This window comes from Jaculus jaculus, chromosome 6 (genome assembly GCF_020740685.1).
Source record: "Jaculus jaculus isolate mJacJac1 chromosome 6, mJacJac1.mat.Y.cur, whole genome shotgun sequence".
Taxonomy (NCBI): domain Eukaryota; kingdom Metazoa; phylum Chordata; class Mammalia; order Rodentia; family Dipodidae; genus Jaculus; species Jaculus jaculus.
Genome location: NC_059107.1, coordinates 85,052,235 through 85,067,879, shown reverse-complemented (window position 1 = coordinate 85,067,879; position 15,645 = coordinate 85,052,235). Strand labels below are relative to the sequence as shown.

The following is a 15,645-nucleotide window of genomic DNA, read 5'->3' as shown; positions in this document are numbered from 1 at the left end:
TTTCTGATCCTGGAGAGAAAAGGACAGTTATAAACGTGACCAGGAGAAGCAATACTGTACTGATGTGCTTTAAAATGTAATAAATTTGACTAGGCCAAGAAACGGAGGAAAGTACTGTGTGGGCCGCAGGATGAAATTTCGATCATGTAATACTGATTCATGTCCAAAAGGCAAGCGAGACTTTCGAGAGAAGCAGTGCTCTGACTTTGATGGTAAACATTTCAACATCAATGGTCTTCCCCCTAATGTGAGGTGGCTTCCAAAGTACAGTGGGAGTAAGTAATGGTATTTCCTAGATATAAAAATGTTTTGTGATAGACAGACACATAGCCTTTTTGTTCCACACCGAAAATATGACATTTTCTTTCTTACAGTTGCCATAAAAGATCGTTGTAAACTCTACTGTCGTGTTGCTGGGACCACTAGCTTCTACCAGTTGAAGGACAGGGTTGCTGATGGTACTCCTTGTGGGACTGAGACTAATGACATCTGTGTTCAAGGCCTTTGTCGGGTTGGTAGGCTTTATGTTTCTCTTCTGTTCAAAGCAGCTGTAAGAATGATGTTTCTCTAGCCAGGTGTTACTTCTGTTTCTTCTGAATGTAATTGTTGTTATGAATTCCAAGCAAGGACCCCTGATATCAAGCTACCAATAGCAGTATGGCTCGATTTGTTACTGTGCCTTTCTCTGGGTGTGGTGATTCACATCCATAATTCTATCATTCAGAAAGCTGAGTCAGGAGGGTCACTAGTTGAAGGCCAGTGGGACCCTGTCTTAGAAACAAAACAAAAAAGTGACTCATAAAGCACTGAGATGGACAATTTTGTTTTGCCATGGTACTCAGAATCACCATTACATTGTGGTCAGCTCCCTAAAAAGCAGGAAAGTTGGACTCAAGGGCAGTATTACTCTCATTGCCTGGACAATGCACTGACCAGAGGCAGACTTATAGTTTTGAGGGAAGTTTCATGGCATGACAGAGTATAGGCCAAGCACTACATCTTGCCACAGCGGCTGGAGGAAGCAGCAAGACAGCAAGCTGGCTCACATATTTAAGTGCAAGTACTGGGCTTGGAATTGGGCTAATAAACCTTGTGATAGAGACTTTCAATCTGACCTCCTTGGAGAGTCACATGAGAGTTTGATGTGGAGAGGGAGGGAGTAGGGAGGTGGGAGAAGGTCAGGGAGAGACAGGGAGAGGGAGATAGAGATATGTGGTTGGCCTTGGATATTGTAATCTCCAGAATATCTTTGACAGGGGAAGATAGAAGCTAGGTGGGCCATTTAGCAGGATTCTCAACAAGAGAGACCTGCACTGAAGCACAACACTACTGATGGGATCTTGAGGCTGCAGTTTGAATCTGAAAATTAAGACCAGGTTGCTGCTGAGATAATTGCTATAAACTCTTGCCTGTGGTTTGAGAGGAACTTACTAGGACCAGTTTCATCTCCTTATAACTAAATATGCATCCACTACCTGTTACCCAGGTGATAAAAACCTTTCACCCAAAGGGGATGTTCAAAGAGATGACATATACAGTAGATGTAGCTTAGAATATTTTGAAAAGATTATGTGCTGTTCCAAGGAACTTAGGTGTTATCTAAGGAGCAGCATAGTTAAGTGAAAATGAAAAAGTATATAATGAAGATGGTGTGAGCATTCTGATGTGGCCTAACTTCTGAAGATACTTGGGTAAAGTTTTTATTTTGGAAAGATTTGCCTTATGCATCAAAAAATTCCCCTGGTGGGGGTGGGGAGGGAGGGAATTACCATGGGATATATTTTATAATCATGGAAAATGTTAATAAAAATTAAAAAAAAAATTCCCCTGGCATGTGAGATTTTCTCTTCTGGTCCCTCTTTTTGGAGGTGTGGTCCAAAGAGCTGCAAGCTACTGCATGAAGGAGGATGTACCTGTGGAGTAGACCTATGCTTTTCTCTGATTCCCTAGGACAGAACCTTGACTTTTATTTATTCATTCTTTTAACAAACATATATTATGCTGGGTATTAATTTTGGAGAAATTGTTTTTCAAGTGTTTAAGAGTTCTATAATCATATTTTAGAAGAATTACAAACAACATCTTTTTTGGAGTATCCTGCTGCATTACTTACCTAATCATGTGTTTGTCTGTTTGAATAATATTTCTTTAAAGAGTGGTTTTTAAATGGTAATGGATATGGAAGTCACTGTCAGAGTTACCATATAGATCCCAAATTATTATTTCAAAGATATTAATTCAGAAAATTTGTAATTCTGTCTTTTTGGATGGAATTCTATTTGATATGGTTTCCCTTTTGAAAGATGCTGCTTTGTAGGCTGTGTGGAGACACTTGTAAAAATCCTGATATACAGCAAGATCATAGATACTGTGAAAGACTCCTGTTCCACCAAAACCCCTCTTAATTGAAATCAGCTTGGTGAAGAGAATTTTGTACTATTTAAGTATTGTTCTCATAATTAGTCACTTTTGTGACATGGATTATAATAATTGTGTTTTAAAGCAAGCAGGCTGTGACCACGTGTTAAACTCCAAGGCCAAGAGAGACAAATGTGGCGTGTGTGGTGGAGATGACTCTTCATGTCAGACAATGGCAGGTGTCTTCAGTAGTGCCCATTATGGTAAGCTTTGTGCTTGCCTCAATACCTTTTATTTGAGATAATGTATAATAAAGGCATAGTAGCAGTTTTTTGTATTGTTTTGGGTTCTGTTAACACTTAGTGCAGAATTTTGAAAATTTGCCTTTAGCTGATAAGAAATTTCCATTTGGGGGTGTATTAGTTACTTTCTACATTGTTGTGACAGAATATCTGACAGGAACAGCGTAAAGAAGGAAAGGTATATTTTTGCAGAGGTATTTCTGTCCATCCTGGGAGGAGGCAAAGAGAAGTAGCACTCCATGGTGGCAGGTTCATGCATGCACAGAGGCTGGAACTAGAAGTTTCAAAGCATATGAAAATTAAAACTTGTCACATGTACCCTTAAATCTAGTTTTTACAAAAGTATTAAATGCATTTATGAGAATAATGCCTTAAATTTAGCGGCACTTGACCATGATGTGTACTTACTACTACAAATATAAAGACGTTTTAGTAATTTTCTTGTAATTCAAAATGTATTTATTCATAACATTTTTAGGAACTTGCTTTCAATTCTTTTTAAGTTTTTAATTTTTATTTATTTATATATTTCAATTATTTGAGAGAGATGGAAAGAAAAAGAGGCAAATAAAGAGAGAGAGAAAGTGGGAGGGAATGGGTGTGCCAGGGCCTTCAGCTGCTTCAAAAGAATTCCAGACAAATGCGCCATCTTGTGCATGTGGCTTGTATAGGTCCTGGGGAATGAAGCTTGGGTCCTTTGCCTTTGCTGGCAAATGCTTTAACCACTAAGCCATCTCTCCAGCCTGCTTTAAATTATTTTTATTATTTGAACTCTCTTGTTTTGAGCAGAAGGGTATAACCTAGTCAATATGCTCAGCTTCTTACTAACACTGTGTTTAAAATGTTGATGGAAGGTACAGGATGGAACTGTTAACTTAACAGTTAGCTGTTAAATGTCATGACTCTTGATTTTTCAAGAATATGTCCTTAACAGATATAGTATATATTTGGCCAGAAATTGATTTTTACTAAAAATTAACAAACTACCTCAGGCATTTTCCATTGTAAAACTTATCTGGAAAAGAAACATTCTTTTAATGATAATTAAAGAGACCTTTAACACTTTCCATTAAAAGTAAAAATTTGGGCTGGAGAAATAGCCTAGTGGTCAAGACACTTGCCTGAAAAGCCAAAGGACTTAGGTTCAATTCCCCAGGACCCACATAAGCCAGATGTACATGGTGGCACATGTGTCTGGAATTCATTTGCAGTGGCTGAAGGCTCTGGCATGCACACACTTTCTGCCCCCCCCTTCCTCTCTGCTAAATACAAAAAAAAACTATCTTTTTAAAAAGTCAAAATGTATTTATTAGGTTTTATATGAAACTTTTGTTTCCAAGTTTTAGCATATGTTGGTACTATTAACTATTTCAATTAGAAAAGTAGAACAGAACTATAAATTTATATTCCTATCTGTAGAGAAATTATGGTACATTTAATATGTGATATACTGGTTGTGTGATGATAGTTACAAAATGATTTGACACACTATTTTCTAATAGATCCTCATTATACCACATACATTTAGATTTCTATCTATAACCAGTGTTCCATAGTTACAGACTTTTTACTAAAGTGAAGACTTCCAGAGTTCTAAAAAATTGCAGTACAAAACTACATATATAAAATTCAGATTATATTTTAATTTTGCACTTGTATTGTGAATTAATCACCAATTAAAGTCCTTGTCATGGACTGAATAACACTTGTCAGACTGCCTCCTGGTGGCTGCCTTTGCCTTGTTACCTTTTCATTGCTTTAGGCTTGCTTCCTTGAAAAACAGCAACAAAAACAAACAAACAAAAAACTGGAGTACCAAAGAATAAATCATGGAGGAAGTTAGGAATGCCTTACAGTGAAAATGGATTAAAAAAGAAGTCTTGAAGATCCACAACCTGCAACTAACACATTTTAGTATGATAAATAGGGTCATCATTGTTATATTTAAATTGTTATGCCTTAAAGAAAGAAAAAGAACATTGTTCAAAAACTAACATCCTCTTAAATTAGAACTCTTCAAGTTCTGAAGTATTTATTCACTATTGTTAAATTTAATAAGAAAATTTGCAAATTATTTATTCATTAAATTGAGAGAATCTTAAGAAAATGACAAGGAAAAACCTGGAATGATGTCATAAGCATAATGAATTACTTTACCTGAGGCTATTTGGACACCATGTAATATGAGGGGTTTTAGTGTCAGGAAATCACTTTTTGTTGTTGAATGTATTTTTTTATGTGTATGTGTGTGTGGTATGCATGCATGTATGTTCATCTGTATGTGAGTATTGGTGTGTGGAAGCCAGGGAATCAGTCTGCTTTCCACATTATTAGTTGAGACATGGTTTTTTATGGAACCCAGATCTCATTAATTCACTAGCCTAATAAGCTTGTTCCAGAGATCCCCTATGCCTGCTTCCTGAGCACTGGGGTTACTTGCAGGCTTCCATGCCCACCCAGTTTTTATATGGGTGCTCAGAATTTGAGCTTAGCTCTTCATGCTTGTGTAGCAAGTGCTTGATCTATTGAGCCAACTCCCCAGATTCTTGATGTTTATTTGTTATGGTAGAAATACCATATTGCTGAATTTGGTCTCATACAAGAAAGATACTTCTATTTTACTCTAGTAAGTTATATACTTTTCTCATGACAGATACTGTTAGATTTTAAAAAGTAATGTAAAATTTGGGAACTAAATATAAGAATTCTAGCTGGTCATACCATAAACCCAAAGCTTAGGAAGCACCTTCACCAAAGTCTGTTTTTATTATTGCTTTTTACTAATGAAATTTGCTGCTAATGTGTCTCTATGAATGTACTACAGTAGTAGTAATTCCACTGTTATCCCTGGATTTATGAATAGCATTTGACATGACTTTTTCCCCTGTAAAAAGTATTTATATAAAAGCATTACTGAACTTAAAATGAATGTATGTAGTTAGTATCTGACATGCTCAAATTTTACCTTCATTCTATCATATATTTAATATTTTAGAGGCAATAAACTACTAGGGAATGGTGGACTTAAAGAAACTCAAGTTCCTTGTTTATGGGCAGCTACTTTGTTCTCAGTCTTCCATAATTTGCTAAGGTGTACCATATCACATTTTAAAGGTTAAAGAAATTATATCTGATGATGCCATTCATATCTTCTAATCAATTACCAGCAATCACTGAAAGAGCATCTGCTTTTGTGACATTTAACACATATAAAATTGTATTTCAGGTTATAATGTCATTGTAAAGATTCCAGCAGGAGCAACAAACATTGAAATTGTTCAGCATAGCTATTCTGGAAAACCAGAAGATGACAATTACCTTGGTAAGCATGTTTAGTAAGCAGCCAATGTGTAATCTGTATGTAGCTTCATGGAGGTCTGTGGTTGTTGGAAATCCGTGGAAGACAAGAGTCCCTTGAGCGATTTCAGTTCCTACTATCTTAGGACATCTACTCTTTGCATATATATCTTAGGATATATATAATATATCCGTAAATCTCCTCTTCAGTTTTTTTCTGTTAAGAGAACTTTAGATAGCCGATATTTGTATTTAGTTAAAATTTCATGTGTATTTGGAATAACGTTCTCTTTTTTTCTAATGTTTATTATAGAACTCTTTGGAATTAGATAGTTTAGTTTCTTTAACTTGTTTGTTTTTCAAGGTAGGATCTCTGTCTAGCTTAGGCTGACCTGGAATTTACCATGTAATCTCAGGTTGGCCTCAAACTCACAATGATACTCCTAACTCTGCCTCCTGATTGCTGGGCTTAAAGGTGTGCACCACCATGCCTCGCTTCATTAAAAAAGATTAATTAAGTAACAAAGGCATTACAATAAGTTTTTAAGTCCTAATATTAATAAAAGAGAGAGAATACCTGCTTATATTTTCAGATATTAATGAATATATATGATATATTCTTATTTAGCTACTATCAAGAGTATAGACTTTTTTTTTTTTTTTTTTTTGTCTGAGGTAGGGTTTCACTTTAGCTCAGCCTGAATTCACTAGGGAGTCTCAGGGTGGCCTTGAGCTCTTGGCGGTCCTCCTAGCTGTGCCTCCCAAGTGCTGGGATTAAAGGCATGCGCCACCACGCCCGGCTTAGAGTATGATTTTTAAATTTAATTTTAGAAAAGAATGATCAGGTTTATAGGATTTTTCTATAAGGCAAACATGAAAAGACTATTTACAGAGCTTTTCCTCTGTCTCAGACAGAGTTTATACTTAGTGATAATTCACTAAACTGGAGAAGGTAGGAATTAATAGCTGATAGTGAAGATTTATCTGCCTTACATTCCTAAGATGTGAAATATATGCCTATGTACTTATAACTGGAAATGTGACTGTTATGAAAAGCTAATTTCAGAAATTATGGATTCCAGTTTGGCTTCTCTGTCTCCTTCCAGTGATGTTGAGATAGGTGTGCTGTTGCCTTTGTCATGGCTCTGGTTTTTTATCCTTTTTGCCACTTCCTGTATATTCCTGGAAGCTTCATGTCTCATGGAGGATGACCTTAGATATGAATTCATCCCGTGAATTTCGAATGTTAATGTGGTGCTGATGTTTCCCTATTTGTAGATTAAAGACCATGGTACAATATAGTTGAAGTTCTTAATATTAATTTACTTTTATATTTGTGTGGTAGTTTGAATAGATGCCTCATTAGTTTGTATTTTGCATCTGCAACCACCTGGCTGGAGGCAGTGTCACTGGGTGAATCTTAAGATGTGGTGGTCTGTTTGAGATTTCAGTCTAAAGATATGTATGCAAAGTGTGCCTAGCTGGAGTTCCTGAAGTGTGTTGTGCTGTGCTGTGCTGTGTGGCTTTTGGCTTGTGCTCCTCTCGCTGTTTGGACCTGTGAAGGCAGGCCAGCTTCTTCTGCCTTTATGGAACTTCCCCTGGATCTGTAAGCTTCAATAAATATCCCTTCCTCCATAACTGTGCTTGGTCTGAAAGTTCATCTCAGTGACCCTGAAGCTGTCTGCTACAATTTATTAAATTCTAAAAACAATTTGAATCTAAAAAGTTAAAGTTGATTTCTGATTTTGGCTAGGTTTATAAAATTGTAAGCTATATTTTCTCTTTTACAGCATTATCTGACACCCAGGGGAATTTTCTTTTGAATGGAAATTTTGTTGTAAGTATGTCAAAAAAAGAAATCAACATCCATGGAGCCATATTTGAATACAGTGGATCAAACAATGCGATTGAAAGAATTAATAGTACTGACCGGCTGGAAGAAGAACTTGTTTTGCAGGTAAGTTTTCAGTAGTCATGAGAGACTTGAGACAGGTAAGCGTTGGGGCAGCTTGGAAACCAGGAACGTTGCTTGGCTGGAATAGTACAGATCCCTGTTCCCAACAATACACTCAGCAACTTGTTAGCAGCTTGACACCCTCACCAGCATCAAGCTGCACTTAGACCGCAGTCCAAACAAAGGGATAAGTTACTCCCTTAGTAATCTCTGGGTGATACCCTGGTTTTATTCAAACATGTTCTGAGCTATATCTCGGGTCAGGAGATCAGAAGCTGATCCAGCCTGGACGGTTTTAAGGTGCATGTGCTATAAAACAAAGTGTGTCCTCTGAATTAACTTTTAGGGAAAATCCCCCATTCATCATTTTATGCCTGTACATAGTTGGGTATACATGTGACTAAAATCAGATGAATCATGCACAGTAAAGAAAAGTTTGTGTGAACCAAGCCTGTTAACCAGAACAAAAACACCCAAACCACACTCCCTAACAACCAGCTCCTCCTTATCTTAGACCCTATAAATAGAAGCCCCATGGGGGTTTGGGTGATGGCTTATTAGGTAAGAATGCTTGCTGTGTAAACATGAGGATCTGAGTTCAATGCTCACCACCTAAATTAGAAAGCCTGATATGACCATATATGCCTATAACCCCAGTGCTGAGGTGGGCAAAGATAAGAGGGTCTCTGAGATTCACTGGTCAAACACCAAAATCCAAGTTCAGTGAGTGGTTCTGTCTCAAAGAAATAAAGTGGAAGGGGGCTGGAGAGATGGCGTAACAGTTTAGGTGCTTGCCTACGAAGCCTAAGGACCCAGGTTCAGTTACCCAGAACCCACACCACATGGTGGCACGTGCATCTGGAGTTCATTTGCAGTGGCTAGAGGCTCTGGCACTCCTGTTCTTTCTCTCTCTCTCTCTCTCTCTCCTTCCCTTCCTCCCTCCCTCCTGCCATCCCTCATCAGTCAATCAAATAAATATTTAAAAAAGAAATAAAGCCGAAGAGTGAAATAGGACACCTGATGTCCTCCACTGGTCTCCATACGTTTGCACACAAGGCACACACAACACATGTGCATACACCACATTCACATATACCAAACACCAAAGAAGAAGGAGAGGAAGGAGGAGGATGGGGAGAGGGGAGGGGAGCAGGAGGAAGAAGCCACCATGCCAAACAGTAGTAGTCTGCAGCTTTTGGCAGTCTAACTCAAGAAGCCTACTGCTTTTGGGCAGGGTATCCTCTTGCCCTTTGTGTGTTTGTTTTGTCCTCCAATAAAATTTCTTACTGTTTGCTGTGTCCACTTCAATTCTTTGAATAAGACACCAAGAACCTGGAAATACCCAGACGCCACCAGTAGCAGACTTAGCTGCAATCACATTAATGAACTCTGCTGGTTAAGTGCTTAGCATTTATTATCAAGTTTAAAATCATGTATTACAAATGTGTCTTTTATAAATGAACATATCTCTCTTTGTTTTTATTGAGGTATTATGTGTAGGTAATTTGTATAGCCCTGATGTACGCTATTCCTTCAACATCCCTGTGGAAGACAGAAGGGATCTTTTTACATGGGATCCATATGGACCATGGCAAGACTGTACGAAGATGTGCCAAGGTATTCTGGTATTCAGTGCAAGGGACCAATGTTTAACTGTGGATGTGGGTAGAATTTGGTGGTTGTGGGATCTTCCCTGTTTCCACACACAGAACTTGCAGGCACACAAAGGTTTACCATCTCTCTTCCTACTTTTCCTATTGCTTAGACTTTTTGTCTGTTATTGAACACTGCCATCACTGTGCCTTTCCTTTTCCATTTTCATTCTCTTCCTTTGGCATTTGCACAGCATTGCTGTAACTTGCCTCCTGTTTCCCAGTGTAGTTCAAGCCCTCTTACCCACTCTATTTCACACACATTTTTTTTCTTAGCAACATCTCTCTCCAGTATCACTGAAATAGCAAACACTGTTTTTTCTTCTGATTCTTTTGGGGTGACCCTCTTTGCTCATGTTCTCATTAACTTGTTTGCTTTTTAAACTTTGTTTTGTGCGTATCATGGAAGTATCTCTTTGCTATTATCCTGGAAATTCTTTTTTGTTGTTGTTGTTGTTATGTTTTGTTTTTACAATTCATGAACTCTTCTTTTTGATGTGCTGGATGAATCATAGGTCTCAAGGAATTACTGAGAAAGAATGGTGGTCTTGGAGATGTCATTTCTGAAAGTGGTCTCTTTCTATTTTTATACTTAACCCATACTTTAATTAGTATGAATTCTAAAATGCATGTTTTCTCTTCAGAACTTGGAAAGCCTTGTTTTTTGGCAGGTTCTTTATCTTGATTTTCAATCTCTTGTACTGTATTGGGGCATTCTCTGTTCTGGAAAGTTTGTGGAACCTCACCTTAATTATAATATGAAATAGCTCAGTGTGCTTTGGTATGGGTGTTCTTTCTTGTCTATTTTCTATGTAATTATTATATATGTCCAATTTGGAAACAGGTCATTTTTTAAAAAAATATTTTATTTATTTGTAAGGGGAGAGAGAGAGAGACAGAAAGAATGAGAGTATGGGTGTGTTTGGGCTTCTAGCCACTGCAAATGAAGTCCAGATGCATGTACCACTTTGTGCATCTGGCTTTATGTGGGTACTGGGGAATCAAGTGCCTTAAGTGCTGATCTCTCCAGCATGGAAAGATATTCTTTTTTAAAAAAATTTTTTTTACTTATTTATTTGAGAAAAAGACAGATAGAGAGGGAAGAAGGGAGAGAGGGAGGGAGGGAGGGAGAATGGGCATGCCAGGGCCTCTAGCCACTGCAAACAAACACCAGACACATGTGCCACTTTCTGCATCTGGTTTATATAGGTCCTGGCAAATTATACCTCAGTCCTTAGGCTTCATGGGCATGTACATCAACTGCCAAGCCATCGCTCCAGCACATGGAAACAGATTCTTCATCTTGAGAAGTGAAGTGTTACTGAAGTTTGTGATATTCCCTCAAAACAATTGTTCTAGTTCATCTTCCTGAAACTTACATAATTTGAAGGTTCAACCTCTTATATTGAGGATTTGAAGAATAATTTTATTTATCTCACACACACACACATATACATATACACACACACACACATATACACACATACATACACACACACATATATATATATATATATTTGGAGAGAGAGAGATAAAGGGTAAATATGGGTAAGCCAGGGCCTCGCCATTTTTAATGAACTCCAGATGCATGTGAGTGGCTTTATGTGGGTACTGGGGGAATTGAACTGAGATGTCAAAGTTTATAAGCAAGTGTCTTTAACCACTGAGCAATCTTTTCATCCCTGAGTTTTTTTTAATTATTTTTTAACTTCTCTCAACTTTCTTATTTTATTATCTTGGTTATTACTAAACCTTGCTTTTGTTTCATGGATGCCATGACTTCTTCTATGTCTCTAAGCATATCATCACACCCTTTAAGTTTTTCTTTTGTGACCTAACATATCTGTTCCATCTTTATGTCTTATTTCTTATTACCTCTCTGTGTTAGAGACTTCCTAAAATGTCTGCTGATGTTTTGCTGTTTCTTTATATTAAGTAAGTACTAAAATACTCATTCAAAGTGCTTTGTGGGTTAAACAGTCAATGAGGGCCTCATTTCGAGGAGTAGCCCTTTCATGTTTTTGAGGAGTAGATCTTTTTTCTTGGGGTATACAGCCCTGCAGGAGAGGAGTCTTTCTTCAGAGGAGAAAGAAATAATGGAAGTTGTTTTGGACTTGAGGGTGAGGAGAATCTGTGAGCTGAGATTCCATTACTCTTCATGAACACAGTTTACTTGCCAGGGGTGTGCAGAATCAAGTCGGCTAGAATCCCATCATTCTTCATGAACATGGTTTACTTAATTGCCTTTTTTTTGTTGCAGTGTGCCTCTCCTTTGCTAGAGGTGTGCTGTCCAACAGGGTAACTACTGGCCACATGTGGCCAGTCCATGTCATATGCTATAAGTATGAACTACCTTTTGGAATTTGAAGTTAAACATGCTTTTCAAGTGACTTTTTAAAAAAGTTATTGATTTTATGATAAAAATATTTTGATAACAATATTACCCACATGGACCCACCTCTCTCCTGCCCTACTGCTGAGGGTCTTCAGTGGGGTTGTTGGTATTCTTTGCAGGGAACAAAGCCTCAGTCAGTCTCTGCAGTCTCTCTCCCACCCTGAGGCTCTTATAGTCTTTCTGGCCCCTCTTCCATGATGCTTCCTAAGCCCTAATGGGCAACATAGAGATCTGATTTAGCTTTTCTTTCCCTGTAGACTCTGAATCAGTATTTTTTATGAGGTTTGAGTGACCACAGTGTGTCTATCACCATTTCTCTAGAATTGGTTTTCAAACTAGCCATGAAAGTAGTATTCATGTCACTGCTTCCCTGTAATTACTTCTGGTCATAGGCAGATGAGATAGACTGACCCATACCCTGGCTCTCTGTTCTTGTGTACTGATGTCTCCTTGTTCCCTGCCATATTCTTTCCCTGCTATAAAAAAAGAAGATTCTCCAACCAAAAGTGAGAACAGTTTGAGTAAGAGAGGATAAGCCTAGTCATTAGAAAGATATATTGATGTATATATTCATTCTTAGTTAGAGAGCGGTGGAGGTTCTCTCTGGATCCTATTGGTTTCCTGTTCTAGAGAATCTGGCTTGATTCCCATAGCTAGATATAAGTTCATCCCACTAAGCAGGTCTCATGTGTAGTTTTCCTATGGCTATTCTACAAAGAAACAGCTGTCACATCTTCATGGATTAAAGAAAATATTTCAAATGTTCTTTTAATCTCCATCCATGTCATTTAAAAAATATGGATTTTGTGGCTGTGAAGAGGGTTCAGTGGTTAAAGGCACTTTCTTTTCTTAAACAATTTTTGTTTATTTTTATTTATTTATTTGAGAGAGAGAGAGAGAAAGAGGCAGATAGAGAGAGATAGAGAGAGAATGGGCACACGAGGGCCTCCAGCCACTGCATACAAACTCCAGACGTGTGTGCCCCCTTGTGCATCTGGCTAACATGGGTCCTGGAGAATTGAGCCTTGAACCGCAGTCTTTAGGCTTCACAGGCAAGTTCTTAACCACTAAACCATCTCTCCAGCCCTAAAGGCACTTTCTTAAAAGCCCACTGGCCTGGCTTTGAGTTCCCAGCACCCACATAAAGGTAAATACAAAGTGGCACATGTATGCCCCCGCAACACAATACACAAGTAAATAGATAAGACAATTTTTAACTTTTTTATTTGTTTATTTATTTGAGAGAGAGAAAGAGGCAGAAAGAGAGAGAGAGAGAATGGGCATGTAAGGGCCTTCAGTCACTGAAATGAACTCTAGATGCATGTGCTACCTTCTGCATCTGGCTTACGTGGGTCCTGGAAAACCAAACCTGGTTCCTTTGGCTTTGCAGTGCCTAAACCACTAAGCCATCAATCCAGCCCAGGATAAAAAAAATTAAAAGTATATGCTTTATTTTTTTAAGTCAGCTTTAGTTTTATCAAAAAATTCAAAAGAAAGTACAGAAAATTTGGCTATTCCCCCTCTTTCTTCCCTCCTCATCCTCTGTCCCTTTTTTCCCATTCTCTGTTGTTTTAACATGTTGCTTTAGTTTGGTGCATGTATTTAATTGATAAACTAGTTCTGATGCATTATTGTCAGGTACTTTGTATTAAAGTTCACTCTGTGTCATGAATTCTATACATTGTAATGAATGATGGCCTTGCTACACCACTGCAGTGCTACACAGAGGTGGCTCACAGCCCTGAATACTGCCTTGCTTTGCCTTCCCATTCTGCCATCTTTCTACCAAAACCTGTGATACCAGTAATCTTGTAACCATCTATCAATACCCTTTTCTTTTTTTTCATTTTTTAATTAATTAGTTTTATACTTAGTGAATACAGTCAATTTGGTACCATTATTAGGCTCATCCATGTTCTACCCCCTCACCCTGGCCCCTCTTTGTTGAGGTATATGGGTCATGCATTGTGGAGTTAGCCCACAGTTATGGGTAGGAGAAATGTCTCTGTGTATCATGACCCAATGTGTGGCTCTGACATTCTTTCTGCACCCTCTTCCACAAAATTTCCCTGAGTCATGTTGGGTTCATTTTTGGTGTGATGAAGTGATGAAGTGTTGGGGGCCTATGGGTCTCTGGATATCTGATTTGGTAGGAGTTGATTGTTCTCTGTGTTGATCTCCTTCACCCTTGTGCTGGTATCTGGTACACCAAGAAAACAGCACCTTTGCTTGTTTCGCCAATTGTTCTTAGTTTCAACTGGGACCTTTTTGAGGTCTGATGGGATGGTTCTCTCCTTAGGATCTACGTCTTTCTGAAAAAGAGAAGCAGATTCTCCAACGGAGAATAAAGTTAGCACCCAGAAAATGGGATAGCCCTTACTTTTTTTTTTTTTATAGAGAATTTAATAGGTGTAGGCCCTCTTGTAACCCAGGATTGGTGATAGTTTGATAATGGAGAGCCGGCTCATGTTTGGATATGGTTCTGGCTTGTTTCCCAGCTCCAGCTATGGGTCCCGTTCCACTCAGGGGATCAGTTAGCCAAATCAAAAGCAGTTGGTTTCCCACCATGCGTATACCCTTTTCATTCATTACTCCAGGTTGTAAGAGGAGCCCAGTCTGGGCAATACTATTCTCAGACAGAAAAGGACAAGTGAGCTACTTGCCACTATACTAGGTCACATCCCCTCTGGTTAGTTGACTGTCGATATCAATGGGCAGGGAAATCTTTTTCTCCTACAGGAGGTGACCATGACACTGTAGCAGTAGAGGTATGCAGTTCTCTTACAGAAAATGGGGAAGCAAATAATGTGGTGCAGTGATACAGCAGTAATACAGCATTGTCACTGGCTCCTACCCTCAGATTTGCCCCAACAATCTCTCCCTTGTAGCAGTGATGCATTTCTCTCTACTCTATATCTGGCTCGCCTTGGTTTTGTCTCCTCACTAGCAAATTCTTCAGTCATTGAGGACTCATTTCTTTATAAAAAGTAAATTCTAGCTTGGGGTGGTGGTGCTTGCCTTTAATCTCAGCACTCAGGAGGCAGAGGTAGGAGGATTGCTATGAGTTTGAGGCCACCCTGAGACTACATAGTAAATTCCAGGTCAGCCTGGGCTCGACTGAGACCCTACCTCGAAAACCCCCCAAACAAAAATAAACAAATAAAAAAGTAAATCCTTCTGGACTTGGCAGTGTACGCCTTTAATCCCAGCATTTAAGAGGTAGAGTTAGGAGGATTGCTGTGAGTTCAAGATCAGCTAAGACTACAGAGTGAGATTCAGCTCAGCCTGTGCTACAGTGAGATCCTACTTTAAAAAATCAACCACAAAAAAGCAAACAAAAGTAAATCCTGACTAGGTTAATGCACTGCCATATCCTGTATGTGGTATTGAAACGTTTTGCTTTCTTAGCTGAATCCTTTTGGGTAATTAATTATGTAATTATGGAACCCCTACTTATGTATCTTTTCCTTTTATTTTTAATTTTTTTTTGATTGGGTCAAGGTCTTCATAGAAGAAAAGTTGTCTGCATACGTAAGAGTGACCGTATGGTTGTGTCTGATCAGAGTTGTGACCACTTGCCACTCCCCTTGTTTGTGACTGAAAGGTGCAATACAGACTGTGAACTAAGGTAAAAGAGAAGTAATGTTATCATGCCAGTGCGCAATGCAACTGAACTAATCAGTGGAT

At 38.4% G+C, this 15,645-nt stretch overlaps 1 protein-coding gene across 2 annotated transcripts in view; it reads left to right on the top strand.

Moving 5' to 3' along the window:
- The window catches only part of Adamts20 (ADAM metallopeptidase with thrombospondin type 1 motif 20), a 175,948-nt gene that overhangs the window by 88,394 nt on the left and 71,909 nt on the right, over positions 1–15,645 (top strand). The window contains exons 13-19 of one of the 2 annotated variants that reach the window (XM_004668531.2): positions 94–275; positions 375–511; positions 2,504–2,621; positions 5,887–5,982; positions 7,748–7,914; positions 9,399–9,528; positions 15,460–15,586. In XM_004668531.2, coding sequence (XP_004668588.2) covers positions 94–275; positions 375–511; positions 2,504–2,621; positions 5,887–5,982; positions 7,748–7,914; positions 9,399–9,528; positions 15,460–15,586 — 957 coding nt within the window. Of the gene's footprint in view, positions 1–93; positions 276–374; positions 516–2,503; positions 2,622–5,886; positions 5,983–7,747; positions 7,915–9,398; positions 9,529–15,459; positions 15,587–15,645 lie in introns of both variants that reach the window. The other variant, XM_004668532.2, reaches the window with a different exon arrangement.